Raw genomic sequence first — 20,465 nt, 5'->3', positions numbered from 1 at the left:
GGAAAAATCCAGTCTGGGAATAAGGAAGCGTGCGAGAAATTCAAAAATGTTACTGTCCATGGAAGAAGGCATTGAAAGCCTCCCAGCAAGAGTGAAGAACTGTGGGTCTGGGGTGCTTGAGGAACTCAGAGAACTTAGCATAACATTACAGATGTGAAACGCTGCAGATGACAATATGTAGGAACTCAGTGGGCTGGGCAGCATCTGTGAAAGGGAACAGTCATCATTTTGGGTCGAGACCCTTCATCAGTCCAAAAGATCTCAACTGTCTGCTTTCCTCCACAGATGCTGCCTGACCTGCTTAGTTCCTCCAGCACCTCATTTGTTGCCTCAGTAAAGCATTAATAAAAGGAAATTAATGGGATTAAAAGGAACACCAGGCTCTGTTGACCTGCTTGAAGGAGGTAGCTACAATAATATTGGTGGCACCGGTTCTAGATCTCTAGAATTCCAACGATTCCAGAACTAGTCGCACAGAGTGGAATGTAGCAGATCTAACTGTAAATGGAAGAGATTGTGCAGATGCTGAAAATCCAGAGATCTAACTGTAGTATGCAAGGGAGGAGAAAATAAATTGGCAGTTCATCAGAGATTGGTGGTAGAGAAGCTGCTGGGATCTATTCAGGAAATGGTAAAAGTGTTTCAAAAGGAATAACAGGTTTGAGTCAAGTGATCAGATTCATGAAAGAAAAGTCACATCTGACAAAAGTTTTTCTTCTAGTTCATATAGGCAGAATAGATAACTGCAAATGACTTAATAAGACCATAATGCATTGGAACAGACTTAGTCCATTTGGCCTATCGATCTGCTTCACCATTCCATCATGGCTGAATTATTCTCCCTCTCAACCCCACTCTTCTGCCTTCTCCCTGTAACCTTTGACGCCCTGACTAATCACAAACCTATCATACCCTGCTTTAAATATACCCAATAACTTGGCCGCCACAGCTGCCTGTAGCAATAAATTCCACAGATTCATCTCTGTCTGGCTAAAGAAATTCCTCCTCATCTCTGTCCTAAAGGACATCTTTTCCACATCCACTTTATCCAGGCCTTTCACCATTCAATAGGTTTCAATGAGGTCCCCCCCTCATTCTTCTAAATTCGAGTAAAGTCCCAGAGCCATCAAACACTCCTCATAGGTTAACCCTTTCATTCTTGCAATACATCACTTGATGTTTGGCCTTTCAAGCAGCTTTCCAGAACAATATACCATCCTGGTTCCCAAGAGAAACAATGGAACAAGCCAGTGTCCTTTACCAGTTTTTAACAAAGCACCTTTCTGGGTGCATCACAGCTGGTATGGCAACTACTCTGCATGTGACCTCAAGAAACTGCAGAGCTGTGGACACCAGTTGTGGAAACCAGCCACCACTCCGTGGACTCTGTCTGCAGCTCTTGCTGCCTCAGTAAAGACCCCAGCAAGGTCAAAGACCCCACACTCTGTTTCCATGTACACGCGATCAATAAATGAATCTGAACCTGAACGACAACACTACTAGTGGGGCAAATGTGAGCAGCTATGCACCCCTTGTCTAAGAAAGGATGTGTTGACATTGGAGAGGGTTCAAAAGAGTTTCACAAAAAGGATTCTGGGATTGAACGGCTTGTCACATGAAGAGCGTTTGGTGGTTCTGGGCCGGTATCCACTGGAATTCAGAAGAATGAGGGGTGACCTCATTGAAATCTATCGAATATTGAAGGGCCTCGATAGAGAAGATGTGGGGATGATGCTTCCTATTGGGGGGGGGGGGGGGTGTCGAGGACCAGAGGACACAGCCTCAGAATAGAGGGACATCCTTTTAGAATGGAGACAAGGAGGAACTTCTTTAGCCAGAAAATGGTGAATCTGCGGAATTCATTGCCACAAGCAGCTGTGGAGACCAAGTCATTGAGTATATTTAAGGCAGAGGTTGATAGATTTATTAGTCAGGGCATGAAGGGATAGGAGGAGAAGGCAGGAAACTGGGGCTGAGTGGGAAATGGATCAGCCATGATGAGATAGTGTGGTGGAAATAATGGGCCAAATGGCCTAATTCTGCTCCTGTATATTATGGACTTAAGGTCTAAATGAATTTAAATCTCACCGGGGCATTTGGCAGTGGTAAAGCTAACGAATGCCAAGGATTGATCGTGAGCCTCCCTGTTGTTGGAGATAATTCTTGCCTGGATTGGATGCAGGGGTATAATTGCTTCACATAGGAAAAGTCTTTGTGATCAGTAGGATGACAGCTGTCCAAAATGAGAAGTGCTTGACGGTGCCTTCATTCTCTGGAGCATAAGAAACTGCTTATCCGAGGTATTTTTTATGATTAGCATCATTTGTCACACGTACATCAAAGCATACAGTGAAATGTGTTGTTTGTGTCAACCACCAGCTCAGTTCAGGGATGAGTGCGGCACTCGTGGGCTGCCCCCAGCACATCCTTAGGCTGTGTTGGTTGTTAATGCTCACTGTATGTTTAGTTGCTGGTATGATAAATATTTAAATCCGAATCCACCCTTGCACACACAAGCTAAAGTCCTTGCCAGGTTTAGAATGAGCACGGCTGGATGCGAGCTCACTACCAAAGGACCATGAGTGCGTGTGTTCTCAGTGCTCACCACTGTCTTGTAGTCGATCTGCTGCCGGATAAGCTTGTCCTCGCTCAGCGAGTAGCGAGCTTCACCCGTGATGGCGTCGATCGGTCCTTTCTCCATCTGCTGCTTGATGGCGCAGTACAGCATGAAAAGCGGCTCCCCTGCGCACTCCTGCAACACAGGACCAGAACCAGCTTTACTTTCACACACCTAACGCTTGCACTCAGACACATAGCTGTGATCTCTGCGCTTCGAAGCACAGGCAAGCTTCAGCAGTTACAGAAGTCACCTTAATATCTTCCAAGTTGATTTCAGCGCAACAAAAGGCACACCGCGGATAGCACGATACTCTTACGCATCGGGCACTGTCTGTGAGGAGTTTGAATGTTCTCCCTGTGACTGTGTGGGTTTCCTCCCGGTGATCCGGTTTCCTCCTACAGTCCAAAGGTGTAGCAGTTAGTAGGTTGATTGGCGGTTGCAAACTGGTCCTGTGATTAGGCTCGGATTATAAAGGTGGGTTGGTGGGTGGTGCGACTCGTTGGCCTGGAAGGGCACTGTATCCCTACATATAAGTAGAAAACTCTGCGGGCCTAAGGGTTTGTTCCTGCACAGGACTGCTCTACGTTCTACCGCAGGTTGCTGGGAATACAGCTGAAGTCAGTTCAGCCGTGACTCTGAATGAGGGGACGAGCGGCCTTCTCCTGCTCCTAGTCTGCACTGAATCCAAAAATCTAGTCATTCTCCCGTTACTGTCAGAATCAGAATCAGTTTGATCGTCACTGGCATATGTCGTGAAATTTCTAGTTTTGGGCCATACAGAAAAAAAACTACAAAATTGAAGCTGAACGGTGTATCGGAAAGATAGGTCAGTAGGCAGAAGGGGTGGTGTGGCCCTGTGTGAAAGAAATAATGTTCAATTGGAAGGATTGGAAGGTGTAGAGTCTCTATGGGTTGAGTTAAGAAATGACAAGGGTAAAAGGACCCTAATGGCAGTTGTATACAAGCCTCCAAACAGCAGCCGGGATGTGCATTACAAATTACAGCAGGAGATAGAAAAGGTGTGTCGGAAATACAATGTCATGTTAGTCGTTGGGGATTTTAATATGAAAGTGGATTGGGAAAACCAGGTCAGTACTAGATCTCAAGAGAGAGAATTTGTAGAATGTCTAAAGGATGGCTTTTTAGAACAGCTTGTTGTTGAGTCCACTAGGGAATTGGCTGTGCTGGACTGGGTGTTGTGTAATGATCCGGAGGTGATAAGAGAGCTTAAGATTAAGGAACCCTTAGGGAACAGAGATCACAATATGATCGAGTTCACCTTGAAATTTGCGAGTGAAAAAAATAAAATCCAATGTGTTGGTATTTCAGTGGAATAAAAGAAATTACCATGATGAGAGGGGATCTGGCCGAAGTTGACTGGAAAGGGATGTTTGCAGTAAGGACAGCAGAGCAGCAATGACTGGAGTTTCTGCGAAAAATGAGGGAAGTGCAAGACACATTCCAAATAATAATAAATTTTCAAAGGGAACAAGGACACGACTGTGGCTGACAAGAGAAATCAGAGCCCAAGTAAAAACAAAGAGAGGGTATACAAGGAAGCCAGAGCTAGTGGGAAGACAGAGGATTGGGGAACTTTTAAAGATTGAATGGCGGAGCAGACTCAATGGGCCGAATGGCCTACTTCTGCTCCTGTATCTTATGGTTTTAAAAAAAAGATAAACACATAGTGTGAAAGAGGAATCACGAAGTAGTGTTTATGGATTCATGGATCATTCAGAAATCTGATGGTGCTGGGGCTGTTCATGAAACACTCGGTGTGCATCTTTAGGCTCCTGTACCTCCTCCCCAGTGGTAGTGATGAGGAGAAGGCGTGTCCTGGATGGAGAGAGTTCTTAATGGTGGCTGCTGCCTTCTTGAGGCACCGCCTTGACAAAACGTCCTCGACTGTGGTGAGAGTCGTGACCGTGATGAAACTGGCTGGGTCTACAACCCTTTGCTGCCTCGTGCCTTACAGTGTATTAGAGCCTCCACAGAATACTCTCCACTGTACATCTGAGGAAATCTGCTAGAGTCTTTATACAGCTATACGAGACCTTAGTTGGACCCCACTTGGGAGTACTGTGATCAGTTCTGGTCACCTCACTACAGGAAGGATGTGGATTCTATAGAGAGAATGCAGAGGAGATTTACAAGGATGTTGCCTGGATTGGGGAGAGTGCCTTATGAGAATAGGTTGAGTGAATTTGGCCTTTTCTCCTTGGAGAGACAGAGGATGAGCAGTGACCTAATAGAGGTGTATAAGATGATGAGAGACATTGATCGTGTGGATAGTCAGAGGCTTTTTCCCCAGGGCTGAAATGGCTAACATGAGAGTGCACAATATTAAGGTGCTTGGAAGTAGGTACAAGGGGGATGTCAGAGGTAAGACTTTCACACAGAAAGTGGTGGGTGCATGGAATGCACTGACATTGAAGGTGTAGAGGTGGATACAATAGGGTCTTTTAAAAGACTTAAATAGGTACACGGAGCTAGAAAAATAGAGGCCTATGAGGTAGGCAAATTCTAGGCAGCTTCCAGAGTAGATTACATGGTTGACACGACATTGTGGGCTGAAGGGCCTGTAATATGCTGTAAATTTTCTATGTTTTGATGAGACGTACCAAATGGAACATAGTACACAACAGAACAGTGGTTCTTTGGCCAACAATGTTGTGCCGACTTCAGATCAATCTAACTCTTAAATGTTCCTGATGAATCTAACTCTGCCACCACACCCTCCACTCTCTGTGCAAAATACTTACCTCTAACATCTGCCCCTATACTTTTCTCCAATCACCTTAAAATTATGCCCCCTCGTGTGAGCTAATTCCTCCCTGGGGAAAAAGCCTCTGGCTGTCCACTTCAACAGCATGGACCCGTGGGGCCAAAGGGCCTGTGTAAGTGGGATTTATGGGATTACTCTTGAGAGCTGGCATAGACTCGAAGAACCAAATGTTCTCCTTCAACGTTGTATAATAAGAAACAGGATTACATTCCATAAAGTCCTGCTATTTTAAAAAAATATTATTCACTGGAGAAAATAAATAAGAACAGGAGAGAAACGTGCCTGGCCTGGAGCAGTGCACACCAACAAGCAGGCATAGCTTCAGGTTTTAAAGTTGAGAGGGGTTGCTGGATGGATGAGGGGTAGCCTTGGGAATGACGGGAAAGGGGATGGCCCCTCGCAATCACAGGAAAACTGCCAAGGAAAAGACTGACTGAGCTCGATGAGGCCCACACCCATATGCAGCTGGCAGTTTGGGAAGCAGGGATGAGGCCTGGTATTTACTATACACAAACTAGGCCTCTCTGTTCCACTATATTTTTACTGCAAGTGCAAGCACCAATATCCAACAGCTTTAAATTAAAATAGTCCCTTGTCAGATCTTAAACAAAGCTTCAATAAAAATACTTTGACAAGCCAACAGATTTCCTTTAGTAACTCTTCATTTTGACTTATAACTGTATTGACAATGCTGCCTCATTTATATAGCACTATTTGTTCTCTGAGTACAACCGAGGTGTGCGAGAACACAACCAATTTCGATTTCAATATTTAAGAGAAATTTGGAGAGGTATGTGGATGAGAGGGGTATGGTGGGCTATGGTCCAGGGACGAGGCGGAATAATAGTTTAGCATGGACTGGATGGGCTGAAGAGCCTGTTGTGGTGCTGTAATGTTCTATGATTGTATGGACAAATTAAGATTTAAGATTTGAGTTTATTTATCACGTGTACATTGATGCATACAGTGAAATGTGTCATTTGTGTAACGACCAACACGCATGAGGTTCTGCAGGGGGTGGGGGGTGGAAGGCGAGTCGCTCCTCGGCCTGGCCAAATTGGCCATTCAGGGGTCCAGCCGGCAGGTTCTACGCAAGCTGGCTGTTTGCTCCCTCTCCGGGGTAGCGTTTGTGCCCGGACGTTCTTGGAGAGGGAATCTGCTGTCCCCGTGGGCACAGTGAAGGGGTTTCTGAAAACAGAGGGCTCCCAGGAGAAAAGTTTTGTTCACGATAGTAGCCGTATTTTAATTGAATGTGTGAATAGTTTTGTATATACCTGATCATTGTGCCTGGCGAGTGAATAAACTTCTGCAGTCTTGTGAAAAAAAGACAGTGCGCTGGGTCAGCCTCCAAGTGTCGCCACACATTCCAGATTCCTTTTTGGAGTGTTACATCAGCAGACAAATAGTTACAGCTCTTTGATTTGCTGAAGCCAGTTCCTAGGGCGCTTTCGGCAAAGGACACGTGTAGTTTGCATTATTGATGAATACCTTACCTTCGGGATTTGTCTGAGAGAGACTTCAGATTTTCCAGCATTCTACCCGAGTTATCCCTGGACTTAAAGTTATAGGAGCTGGACAACGTGTACACATTTTGATCATTACGCCAATTTTCCTTTCTGTCCATATGTTTAAGTAAATCTCTTTCCCACCCCCCTCCCCACAGCTTCCCTAGTGACAGCTGCACTCCTCTCTCCAGCTGTTTCCCCATCTCTTTGCTGGCTTCGGACTGAGATCGGAGCGGGGTCGTTGAGACTGCAGCCCAGATGTTTGGTGCAATTCCCTAACAATGTAACAACATCTGGAGAGGAAAGAAATTTCAGGAAAAGGGGGAATAGACTGATAGAAGTTTTGCGTAATGAACAGCTAGATCCTCCCGTTAAGTGAGGCACCCAAGTTAAGACGGCCTTACCTTCAGGAACTTGTACAACAGGAAGGTAAACCAATTCGTTAGCATCTTCTCTGCAACCGACTCAGTCCTACAAAACAAAATTGTTAAAGATGTCCAAGACTTATCTGTCAGATGTACACTGAAACATGCAGTGAAACGCACCGTTCTGTGTCGACGGCCGACACAGGCCAAGAGCATGCTGGGGGGGGGGCTGTAGGCAGGCGCTGCCACGCTTTTGGTGCCAGCAGAACGTGCCCACATCTCACTGACGCTAAGCGGTATGTATCTGGAATGTCGAAGGGAACCGGAGCAGCTGAAGGACACTGGTAGGTCGGTGGGAGAATGTAGAAACTCCTTACAGACGGTGGAGGGAAATGAACCCCCAATCGGTGATCACTGGTACTGAAAGTGATTGTGGTAGTCACAACGGTAGCGTGGGTCAGGCTATGCAATTTATCAAGTCTATTTCTTGTGGGCTGTTAATTTAAAAGCTTCCAGGGGTTCCCAACCCAGGGTCCACGGACACCTCAGTTCATGGTAGGGGTGCATGGCATAAAAACGGTTGGGAAGCCCTACTCTAAACAGTCTGCTGGGTCTTCTATCAGCCCAGGCACCTCAGCTTTTACACAGATTGCTTGTATGCTGCAGACAAACACTTGATCTCACAATCTGCCCCAGTGCAGACTTTGCACCTTACTGTGTACCTCAGCTACACCGTCTCTGTAATGATAACACAATATTCTGTTATTGCTTTTCCCCTTCTAACCACCTCGACATACCTACAGTATGATCTGCAATGCAAGCCAAACATTTTTCCCCATATCTTTGTATGTGTGACCATAACAAACCAGTTTCCCAGTCATCAATCATTAGACCATAAGACAAAGGAGCAGAATTGGGCCATTCAGCCCATCAACCCCTTTCATCATGATTTATTATCCCAATCAACCCCATTCTCCTGCCTTCCTTTTACTGGAACTAGGAGACATAGCCTCAAGATTCAGGGGAGTAGATTTAGGGTGGAGATGAGGAGGAACTGCTTTTTCCAAAGGGTGGTGAATCTGTGGAATTCTCTGCACAATGAAGCAGTGGAGGCTACCTCAATAAATATATTTAAAACAAGGTTGGATAGATTTTTGCATTGTAGGGGAATGAAGGGTTACGGGGAAAAGGCAGGTAGGTGGAGGTCACTCCATGGCCTGATCAGCCATGATCTTATTGAATGGCGGAGCAGGCTCGACGGGGCAGATGGCCGACTCCTAGTCCTGTTTCTTATGTTCTCTGTTCTCCCCGCAAACTTTGACACCCTGACTAATCAAGAACCTATCAAACTCTGCTTGGCTTCCATAGCCACCTGTGGCTATTCCACAGATTCACCACTCTCTGGCTGAAGAAATTCCTCTTTACGTTTGTTCGAAAGAGATGACCTTCTATTCTAGGACCTCTAGTCCTAGACTTAGCCACTGTTGGAACCATCCTCTCTACGTCCACCCTATGTAGCTCTTTCAATATTCAATAGGTTTCAGTGAGATTTCCCCTCATTCTTCTAAACCCCAGTGAGTTCAGGCCTAGAGCCTACAAATGCACTTCATACTTTAACCCTTCCATTCCCAGAATCACTCTCATGGACCTCGAGAAGGAGGTTCTCGAAAATTTAGACGCTTTAATTTAGGTATTGAAGGTAGCTGGTCAGCGAGAGGTTAGTTTCAAACCCTGCTGTTGTATCCTTTCCAAATCTGCATGCCCCACACGAGGGAGGTTATCAAGCCCTGGGTGAGAGTTCTGGGGTAGAGACCATGTGATGCTGTTGTCACTCAAAGGTAATAAAGTGTATTCCAAGTTCAGAGGTTTCACATGGATCCCTCACCAGAAGATGAGAGAATTAAGGCAACTGGCAAATGGGAGGATGAGGCACGGCGGGCGTAGTGGAATCCAGACCCCGTTACAGCTACCCAGGGTGGAGGTGCAGGAGGGGGCATGGGAGGGAACGGAGGCACGGTGGGCACACTAGAGTCCATGCTGGGTTGGAGACTGGTCCCTGCAGGCCAGCTCATCTGTTGGTGCTACTCTCTGCAGGACAAGCTGGACTGTCTTCGGTTGTGGGAGATGAGGAACTACTGTGTGCTTGTTCTTGCAGGAACATGGCTCCAGGACAACACCCCATGCACCATTAATCTTCAGGCCATGCCACTCAGGGACTTGTCCTAATACTGTCTTTTCCCCATAATCTTTGCCGCCCAGGAGAGTGGAGTTATGAGATTTCTGCTTATTTCTATTATTATTTACAGATACAGCACATTAACAGGCCTGTTCTACCCAATGAGCCCATGCTGCCCGATTACACCCATGTGGCCATTTAATCTACTAACCCGTAAGTCTTTGGACTGTGGGAGGAACCTGGAGCACCTGGAGGAAACCCACATGGTCACGGGGAGAACTCCTGACAGACAGCGGTGGGAATTGAAACTGGGATCACTGGCTCTGTAATAGTGTTACACTGACCACTACAATCACTGGCACTGTAATAGTGTTACACTGACCACTACAATCACTGGCACTGTAATAGTGTTACACTGACCACTACAATCACTGGCACTGTAATAGTGTTACACTGACCACTACAATCACTGGCACTGTAATAGTGTTACACTGACCACTACAATCACTGGCACTGTAATAGTGTTACACTGACCACTACAATCACTGGCACTGTAATAGCGTTGCACTGACCACTACAATCACTGGCACTGTAATAGTGTTACACTGACCACTACAATCACTGGCACTGTAATAGTGTTACACTGACCACTACAATCACTGGCACTGTAATAGTGTTACACTGACCACTACAATCACTGGCACTGTAATAGTGTTACACTGACCACTACACAACCGTGTCGCTCGACTTGCTCCACCTCTGTACCACTCCTGTTCTCCCCGTCTTTTATGTGTTCAGCAGTTACTCCTAGTGTATGCCTTTCTCCTAACACAACCTCGTTGGGTTTTTGTCCGTTTGTCATGTTCTTCTACTTTCTCTGACATTTGATGTCGAGAAATGCATTTTAAAATATTCTGTGATTTATTGTATAAGGTGAGAGAGAGGGAGGGTGGGTGTGGGGGTTAGAGGATGGGAGGGAGAGCAGAGGGGGAGAGAGGAGCGGAAAAGGTAGAGGGAAATGGGTAGAAGGAAGGAGGAGTGGAGGGTCGGAGGGGTAGGAGAGAGGAAGTTGGGTGAGTGGGAGGGTGCGAATGGGAAGGGGGATTGCGAGGAAGGGGAAGAGAGGATGGAGGAGGAAGGGAAGGAGGAAGGAAAGAGGGAAAGGGGCTGAGAGGGAGGAAGAGAAAGAGAGAGATAGAGACAGAGAGAGGGGAGTGGTATAGGGAGAGGGAGCAAGCACTAATGAGTGATTTTAGGGAGGGAATCAGCGGTGGAATTGCGCCCTGATCACTGACACTATGAGGTGTTGTGCTGACCGCGACACTACCATGCTGCCCCACCGTGGTGCGATAGTTAAGCAGGTACGTCTCAAACCTGCACAGACAGGTGGTGAAGTGGGTAAAGATTCTCCGTACTTGCTGTCCCCTCGACGGACTGGCCTGTTTTACCCACATTTTGCCCGGCCTGTGGTGTTAGGCAGCAGGACAGGAGAGGAACGAATAGAGGATCCAAACTTGTCGTGGCGCTGGCTCTGACTTCTCCCCGCTCGGGCTCCGGAGGGCCTGCTTCCGCAGCTGAATCCTGCTCTCGCTGCAAATGAGGCACCTTGGGACCGTGCCCTAATGAATCGACTCCTCACAACTTCCACCCGAGGCCCAGCGGGACGGACAGCGGCAGCCCCTCCCCCCACATCCCCAGGAACAGAGCAACCCCACGTCCTGTCAGACGGGAATGTTTTATTGATAGCTTTCTGAACTGGGAGCATCTTACATCTTCATCTCTCCGTCAGCTGATTAAACAGGGTATTTGGGGACTGAGAACAGGCGGGAGGCTACTTGGTCTTTGATCGCTGGCCCAGCCAGATGCCAGCTGGACTACCTTCTGAGTGCAGGGACGGAGGGAGGGGAGAGAGAGGGAGAGAGAGAGGGGGGGAGAGGGAGTGAGAGAGAGAGAGAGAGAGGAGGGAGAAGGAGAGAGAGGAGAGAGAGAGGGGGGAGGGAGTGAGAGAGAGAGAGAGAGAGAGAGAGAGGAGGGAGGAGAGAGAGGGAGAGAGAGGGGGAGAAGGAGAGAGAGGGGCAGAGGGGGGAGAGGGAGTGAGAGAGAGAGAGAGGGGGAGAAGGAGAGAGGGGCAGAGGGTGGGGAGAGAGGGAGAGAGAGAGAGAGAGAGGAGGGAGAAGGAGAGAGAGGGGCAGAGGGTGGGGAGAGAGAGGGAGAGAGAGAGAGAGGGGGGGAGAGGGAGTGAGAGAGAGAGAGAGGGGAGAGAGAGGGAGAGAGGGTGGGAGAGAGGCAGAGGGAGGGAGGGAGGGAGGGAGAGGGAGAGAGGCAGGGGTGAGAGAGAGAGAGAGAGGAGAGGGAGAGGGAGAGGGTGGGAGAGAGGCGGAGGGAGGGAGAGGGGGAGAGAGGGGGGGAAAGAGAGGGGGGGCGGGAGAGAGGCAGAGGGAGGGGAGAGAGAGGGGGAGAGGGAGAGAGAGGGGAGAGGGAGAGAGAGGGGGAGAGAGAGGGAAAGGGAGAGGGGGAGGGAGGGAGAGGGAAAGGGACAGGGACAGCAAGAGGGAGAGAGGAAGAGAAAGAGAGAAAGAGAGAGAGAGAGAGAGAGAGGAGGGAGAAGGAGAGAGAGGAGAGAGAGAGGGGGGAGTGAGTGAGAGAGAGAGAGAGAGAGAGGAGGGAGAAGGAGAGAGAGGGAGAGAGAGGGGGAGGAGAGAGAGGGGCAGAGGGAGTGAGAGAGAGAGAGAGAGAGGGGGAGGAGAGAGAGGGGCAGAGGGTGGGGAGAGAGAGGGAGAGAGAGAGAGAGAGGAGGGAGAAGGAGAGAGAGGGGCAGAGGGTGGGGAGAGAGAGGGAGAGAGAGAGGGGGGGAGAGGGAGTGAGAGAGAGAGGGGAGAGAGAGGGAGAGAGGGTGGGAGAGAGGCAGAGGGAGGGAGGGAGGGAGGGAGAGGGAGAGAGGCAGGGGTGAGAGAGAGAGAGGAGAGGGAGAGGGAGAGGGCGGGAGAGAGGCGGAGGGAGGGAGAGGGGGAGAGAGGGGGGGAAAGAGAGGGGGGGGCGGGAGAGAGGCAGAGGGAGGGGGGAGAGAGGGGGAGAGGGAGAGAGAGGGGAGAGGGAGAGAGAGGGGGAGAGAGAGGGAAAGGGAGAGGGGGGGGAGAGAGAGGGAAAGGGAGAGGGGGAGGGAGGGAGAGGGAAAGGGACAGGGACAGCAAGAGGGAGAGAGGAAGAGAAAGAGAGAAAGAGAGAGAGAGAGAGAGAGAGAGAGAGAGAGAGAGAGAGAGGAGAGAGGGGAAAGATAGAGGGAGGAAGAGAAGGAGTGAGGGAGAGAGGGAGCAGGAGAGAGATAGAGGAGGGAAAGAGGGAGTAAAGGAAGGGAGGGAGTGAGGATAGGAAAAAGAGGAGATGAGGGGAGGGGGAAGGAGATGGAGAGCTCCCACATTTGAACATCTGCTCATTGCCATCAGTGATTATCTGCCCTACCAGCCACTGAGAAAATGGTGATGAGTTGTGGGGTACCACAATCAGAAGTGGTCCCAGTTCCCCAATGTCCTGTAGGGGAACAAACCTACTGGCCTTCCCCAGTCTGGCTGCATGTGATCCAGGTTCACCTCCGTCTCTCCCACCTCCCACTCTCAACCACCTCCTCAGATCAGGGGCAGTTAGATGTGTTCAGTAAATGATGGCATCATTCCACCCCCACCCCATAACATTATATAACAAGGCATTGACACATTTTAAATATGGGAGTGTGTGGAGTTTGGAGGGAGGGTAAGTGAGATGGAGCGGAGGTATGTTATAGAGGAGGGAAGTGGTGTCGGAGAGTAGGGGATGGGCTTCAGAAAGGAGGGTGAAAGGGCGGAGTTGGTAAAGGATAGGAGAGCAGGGGGATCAGAGAGGGGTGATTCAAGAGGAAAGGGCTGTTAAATAAGGGGAGGTCAGAGAGGAGTGGAAGAAAGGCATTTAGTGAGGAAGGGAGGGATTTGAAGAGAAAGAAAGGGGTTTGGAGAGGAGGGAATAAGATAGGAAGGTTGGCACAGAGAACAAAAGAGGTATGGGAAGGGGTTCAGGGAGGATGGGAAGGGGGTTAAGAGAGGATAGGGTTCAGTGAGGATGGGAAGGGGTTCAGGGAGGAGGGGAAGGGGGTTTCAGGGAGGAGGGGAAGGGGTTCAGGGAGGAGGGGAAGGGGTTCAGGGAGGATGGGAAGGGGGTTTTAGGGAGGAGGGGAAGGGGGTTTCAGGGAGGATGGGAAGGGGGTTTCAGGAAGGAGGAGGAAGGGGGTTTCAGGGAGGAGGGGAAGGGGGTTTCAGGGAGGAAGGGAAGGGGTTCAGGGAGGATGGGAAGGGGGTTTTAGGGAGGAGGGGAAGGGATTCAGGGAGGATGGGAAGGGGTTCAGGGAGGAGGGGAAGGGGTTCAGGGAGGATGGGAAGGGGTTCAGGGAGGATGGGAAGGGGGTTTTAGGGAGGAGGGGAAGGGGTTCAGGGAGGATGGGAAGGGGTTCAGGGAGGAGGGGAAGGTGGTTTTAGGGAGGAGGGGAAGGGGTTCAGGGAGGATGGGAAGGGGATTTCAGGGAGGATGGGAAGGGGGTTTTAGGGAGGAGGGGAAGGGGTTCAGGGAGGATGGGAAGGGGTTCAGAGGATGGGAAGGGGTTCAGGGAGGAGGGGAAGGGGTTGGGGGAGGATGGGAAGGGGGTTCAGGGAGGAGGGGAAGGGGTTTCAGGAAGGATGGGAAGGGGTTCAGGGAGGAGGGGAAGGGGTTCAGGGAGGATGGGAAGGGGTTCAGTGAGGATGGGTTCAGGGAGGAGGGGAAGGGGGTTCGGGGAGGATGGGAAGGGTGCTCGGGGAGGAGTGGAAGGGGTTCAGGGAGGATGGGAAGGGGTTCAGGGAGGGGGGAAGGGGGTTCAGGGAGGATGGGAAGGGGTTCAGAGGATGGGAAGGGGTTCAGGGAGGAGGGGAAGGGGTTCAGGGAGGAGGGGAAGGGGTTTTAGGGAGGATGGGAAGGGGGTTCAGGGAGGAGGGGAAGGGGTTTTAGGGAGGAGGGGAAGGGGTTTTAGGGAGGATGGGAAGGGGGTTCAGGGAGGAGGGGAAGGGGGTTCAGGGAGGAGGGGAACGGGTTTCAGGGAGGAGGGGAAGGGGTTTTAGGGAGGATGGGAAGGGGTTCAGGGAGGATGGGAAGGGGGTTTCAGGGAGGAGGGGAAGGGGTTCAGGGAGGATGGGAAGGGGGTTTGGGGAGGATGGGAAGGGAGTTTCAGGGAGGATGGGAAGGGGGTTTTAGGGAGGAGGGGAAGGGGGTTTTAGGGAGGAGGGGAAGGGGTTTGGGGAGGATGGGAAGGGGGTTTCAGGGAGGAGGGGAAGGGGTTCGGGGAGGAGGGGAAGGGGTTTGGGGAGAATGGGAAGGGGGTTTCAGGGAGGAGGGGAAGGGGTTCAGGGAGGAGGGGAAGGGGTTCAGGGAGGAGGGGAAGGGGTTCAGGGAGGATGGGAAGGGGGTTTCAGGGAGGAGGGGAAGGGGGTTTTAGGAAGGATGGGAAGGGGTTTGGGGAGGATGGGAAGGGGTTCAGGGAGGATGGGAAGGGGGTTTGGGGAGGAGTGGAAGGTGTTTGGGGAGGAGTGGAAGGGGGTTTGGGGAGGAGAGGAAGGGGTTCAGGGAGGATGGGAAGGGGTTCAGGGAGGATGGGAAGGGGGTTTGGGGAGGATGGGAAGGGGGTTTCAGGGAGGATGGACAGTTTATTCTTACACATACCTCCTGAGCAGTAGTTTCGGGTGGTTCTTGCTCTCTAAATTCTTCTCTATCAAGTCGGAGAGGAGCTGCTTGAGGACCCCGGTGGCGTACTCCATCTCGCCCTGGAGGGCCGTCATGATGAGTGAGGCCACATTCCCTCGGTCCCGCATCGAGAAGCTCCGCTGGGCCTCCAGCGTGCGGATGAAGGTCAGCAGGAAGACCTTCTTGTTCAGCAGCTGCCCAAAGAGCGTCAGCGCCTTCTCCACGTTGGCATTCACCTTGACGACCAAACGCAGAGGGTGAACACGGTCAGAAACAGGTGTGGGGCATTGTAAACACAAGTGTTTCTGCAGATACTCCAAAGACAGAACAACACACACAAATGCTGGACCTGCTGAGCTCCTCCGCCATTTTACAACATAGAGCATTACAGCCCAGTCCAGGCCCTTTGGCTTCAATGCTGTGCCGGCCTTTTAATCTAGTCTAAGGTCAGTCTAGCTCTTCCCTCCTGCACAGTCCTCTATTTTTCTATCATCTATGTGCCTATCTAAGAGTTGTTTAAATACTCCTAATGTGCCTGCCTCTAACACCACCCCTGGCAGTTTATTCCATGTACCCAGCACTCTGTGTGTAAAAAAATCCACCTCTGACATCCACCCCCCTACACCTTCCCCCACCACCTTAAAATTATGCCCTTTTATACTCGCCATTGCTGCTCTGGGAAAATGTCTCTGGCTGTCCACTTGATCTATGCTTCATCATTTTGTACACTTCAATTTAGTCACCTCTCAGCGCCACTTTCTCCAAAGACAAAAGCCCTAGCTCGCTCAACCTATCTTCAAAGGGCATGTCCTGTGGTCCACACATGTTGTCTGTACCCTCTCTAAAACTCGCACCTCCTTCCAATAATGAGGCAACCTGAGCAGAACAAAATATTCCAAGTGTGGTCAGACGAGGGTGTTACAAGGCAGAACCACTCTTTAAAAAAAAGTATGCTGTACTTTTGTAAGTTGCAGTTCTACACAAGGTGGGATTGTTCCTATCCTCGACACTCCCAGGGATAATCTGTCAATGTTTTGTCCGTGTTGCTCTGTTCAGTTCTCCCTCTCCAACGCCAGCACATCCTTTCTCAGATGTGGGACCCAAAAACTGCTCCACGAGGGAGGGATTCAGCTGTACCTCCATCTCCTTGAGCACCGGGTGATCCTCTATTCCTGGGAAAAGGACCCTCATGGCGTAGGTTCGGTAGTCGAGGAATGGAATCCCGGCTCCGTCCAGATCGCTGGTGAGCTCGTGGATATCCGTCTGCAGCTCAGCGAAAGCTGGAAGAGAAATGGCCAACGTGAGAACGTCGCATTGTTTGAACAACCACCGCTGTTCAAAGTTCAAGAGTTTATTATCCAAGTATGTAGATCTCATTATATACAGTACTACCCTGAGATTCATTTTCTTACAGGCATTCAGAGTGGAACAAAGAATTACAATCGAATCACTGAAAAACCTTTGAGGTTCCTCAATGCAATCAGTCTAGTAGCCCGGTGGTCAGCAAAACAAATTGTACGGCATCGGTGATCGGAAGATCAGGGTTTAATTCCCACCGCTGTCTGTAAGGAGTTTGTATGTTCTCCTTGTGACCATGTGGATTTCCTCCGGGTGCTCCAGTTTCCTCCCACAGTTCAAAGACATATGAGTCGGTATTGGTGAGTTGTGGGCATGCCAAGTTGGCACCCGAAGCATGCCAACACTTGCGGGCTGCCCCAGCATATCCTCAGACTGTGTTGTTCATTGATGCAAGCAACACTTTTCACTGTAACTATATGCTTTGATGCATCAATGTGGTTGGCAACCGTCTGTCTCGAAGGACAATGGATGATGATTATTATCATCATCAACACAAGCCTGGGCGGAAGGTATGGAGATCCTGAGATGCCCAGTCGTCAAGCCTCACCAGCGCAGTCCAAAGGAAAGCTTAAGAAACAATACGTTTGGCACCAGCTTGGCCGCAGGAGCTGCCGGAAGGATGTTCAATGACATCCAGCCGCCTGAGGGGCTCCGCTCAGGATTTGCTGTCTGGGTTTACTCCCGTAGCCTTGTCTCTCCCGAGGCTGAACCCGGTCCCCAGCTATGGAACGCTTTGATGTATATGTGTCAAGTAAAGCCAATGCTTTATCTTTATGATAAGTCTGGATGGCATACAGGCAAGAACTTTACACTGATGCTGTTAAACTGGTAAGAGTGCAGGAAAGATTTACAAACCTCTTGCCAGGACTGTACAGACAGGTTGGGCAGCTCCGGACTTTACTCACTGGAGCTTTGGGGAATGTGGGATGATTTTAATTGTGAGGGCTGTAGATAAGATGAACTCACAACTTTATTCTCCCCAGGGCTTGGGAAATCAAGAACAGTAGGATTTAAGGTGGGAGGGGAGAGAGCTATTGGGAATTTTCACACATAGGGTGATCCTGATATGGAACTAGCTGCCAGAGGAAGTGCTTAAGGCAGATGCATTGACGAGACTTAAGTGACACTTGGGCAGGTACATGGATGGGAATGGTTTAGAAGGGGCTCCCAAACTCTTTTACGCTATGGATCAATACCATTAAGCAAAGGGTCCGCGGGCCCCAGATTGGGAACCCATGGTTCAGAGGGATAAGGGCCAAGTGTGGGAGAGTAGGACTAGTTGAGGTAGAGAGCTTGGTTGTCATGGACTAGATAGGCCAAAAGACCTCTTTCTGTTCTCTACGACTCGAAGGCCCACTTCCTCTGGAACCTCTCCTTCCCTCAAGGCCCAGTGTGTTTGATTTCTTCAATTCTCGATAGATATTATGACTCTATTGCAAGATCAGTTTCAATGCTTAAGAGAAGCTTGGATAGGCACATGGAGCTATGGTCCTGGAGCAGGACGAGGGAAGTAGGCAGTTTAATTAGTTCAGCATGACTAGATGGGCTGAAGGGCCTACCCAATCACAACAACTCGAGCAATTTAACACAAAATCCATCAGCCCCGCTCCCCATCCTTATGGGAGGCATGGTACCATAGAGTTGGTGTAATACTATAACAGCATTATAGTATTCTTGCCGCTGTTTATAAGGAGTTTGTACGTTCTCCCCATGACTGTGTGGGTTTCCTCTGGGTGCTCCAGTTTCCTCCCACAGTCCAAAAGCATATGTTCAGGATTAGTGAGTTGCGGGCATGCCAGAAGCGTAGCGGCATTTGCAGGGTACCCAGCACAGTCCCTGCTGATTTTATTTGACAAGAAGATGCATTTCACTGTATGTTTCAATGTGTCTATGTAATGTGACAAATAAATCTAATCTTCTGTCCTTTTCCTCTTCTTCACTTCCTTTGCAATGACTCTGAACTCCTGGTCTACCACTCCCGTGGCAGAGGTTTAAGTCCCAGCAAACCCTTTGGTTTTAAATCCTCCCTTTACCATCACTCCTCTATGAAGCACACCAAGAAACAGACTAGTTTGCTCTTAAGTAAATACCTGTCACGTGCATCGAACATGCAGTGAAATGTATTGCTTCTGTCGCGGATTGTGCTGGAGGGAGGGAGGCCCACAAGTGTAGCCAAACTTTTGGCACCGACACAGCATGCCCACAACATGCTAACCCTAACCCTTTGGACCATGGGAGGGAAATGGAAGACCTGGAGGAAATGCACGCGATCACAGGGAGAACGCACAAATTCCTTAAAGGCAGCGACGGAATTCAGCCAGGATTGCTGGCACTGGAAGTCGTTGTGCTAACCACTGCACCCTCGCTCTGCTAAGAACCAGTGTGGATTCAGTGAGCTTCCAGTATGGTTTCTCTGCCATAATTATTCCACAATCCCCATCTCTGCAGAACTCAAATGCCACAATCTGATATCATTCCAATCTCACACATTTTATGTAGAGTTGTAACTGTGCAAAGGTTAGTTCTTTTATGTATGTTAATTTATTTATGATTTAGAGATACAGCACAATAACATGCCTTGAGCCTGTGCTGTCCAATTATACCCATGTGACCATTTACTAACCCATACATCTTTGGAACGTGGGAGGAAACAAGAGCACTTGGAGGATCAGCGGGAATTGAACCTTGACTGCTAGTGCAGTAAAGCATTACGCTCCTGTTACACCCTAGCTCTTCTAAGATCATCATTAAGGATCCCCACCACCCAGGACATGGCCTCTTCTCAGTACTACCAACAGAGAGGAGGTACATAAGCCTGAAAACACACACTCAACCTTCTATTTACAGCTTCTTCCCCTCCACCATCAGATTTCTGAACGGACAATGAACCCTTCAGTACTACTGTTGTGTATTTAATATTTCAGTAATAGTTGAGTAATCTTGTAAAGATAATGTTTGATCAAGCATTATTTGTTGTTTATATAATTCAATATTGGTATGTGTAAAAATACGTGATTTGCATTTGTCACCGCGTAATAAGTGCGCACCATGCTAAAAGCAAACCTGAAGTTAGACTCACATTTTGGACTCCCATGTCTTTCTTTCAATTGGTTTAATGTTATGAAGTTACAAAATATAACAACTACCTCACTATTTTTGCTCTCTTTACACACCAATTATTTAATTTAAATGTTCAAGATAAACTGTATTTCTTATTGTAACTTACAGTTTTACTATATATTCCACTGTGAAAATTGTGCTGAGAGGGACAATAAATCAGCTATGATTGAACAGCAGAGCAGACTCAAGGGGCCGAATGGCCTAAGTCTGCTTCTATGTCTAATGGCACTGCTGCTGCAAATTTCACAGCATTTGATAGATTGGATCCAATATCGTTCCTATCTCACTCAGGCATAACATACATTTTCTGCAGAAGCGAAATATTATTGCTGAACAAAAAGTTGTGCAAATTTCATTAGCTAATTCCTTTTAGAGATATAAACTCAGTGAAGAGAAAATAAATGGTAATTGACTTCAGGGCAGCAAGAGGTCCCAAACAAGCCCCACTATTCAGAAATGGTGATGTAATGGAAAGGTCTCCAGTTTCAAGTTTTTTGGGGATGAACACGGAGGAGATCTCTTAGTCCGTCAACACCACCTCGATAGTAGGGGAGGTATAACAATGACTATACTATCCGAGGTGCTTAAGGAGAGCTAATCTGCCCAAAAATTGCTGACCAACTTTTATCAACCTGCAATAGAGAACACACTGACATACGGAATGACAGTGTGGGACTCTAGCTGCAGCAAGACAGGTCACAAAGCACTCCAACGGGTGATTAGGATGGCTCAGCACATCATTGGGACTTAACTACCGGACCTGAGACTATCTACAACTGTCGATGCCTACAGCACACTC

At 49.0% G+C, this 20,465-nt stretch overlaps 1 protein-coding gene across 2 annotated transcripts in view; it reads right to left on the bottom strand.

Moving 5' to 3' along the window:
• The window catches only part of LOC132377710 (plexin-A1-like), a 442,266-nt gene that overhangs the window by 34,435 nt on the left and 387,366 nt on the right, over positions 1-20,465 (bottom strand). For both annotated transcript variants that reach the window (XM_059943957.1, XM_059943956.1), the window contains exons 21-24: positions 16,325-16,467; positions 15,167-15,423; positions 7,315-7,381; positions 2,606-2,752 (exon numbers count right to left, since the gene is read on the bottom strand). In XM_059943957.1, the coding sequence (XP_059799940.1) occupies positions 2,606-2,752; positions 7,315-7,381; positions 15,167-15,423; positions 16,325-16,467 (614 nt within the window). The remainder of the gene's footprint in view (positions 1-2,605; positions 2,753-7,314; positions 7,382-15,166; positions 15,424-16,324; positions 16,468-20,465) is intronic.

The sequence above is a fragment of the Hypanus sabinus genome, chromosome 19 (genome assembly GCF_030144855.1).
Source record: "Hypanus sabinus isolate sHypSab1 chromosome 19, sHypSab1.hap1, whole genome shotgun sequence".
In the NCBI taxonomy this organism is placed as follows: Eukaryota; Metazoa; Chordata; class Chondrichthyes; order Myliobatiformes; family Dasyatidae; genus Hypanus; species Hypanus sabinus.
The sequence above is the reverse complement of the archived record's forward strand: the minus strand, read 5'-3'. Positions and strand labels throughout refer to the sequence as shown.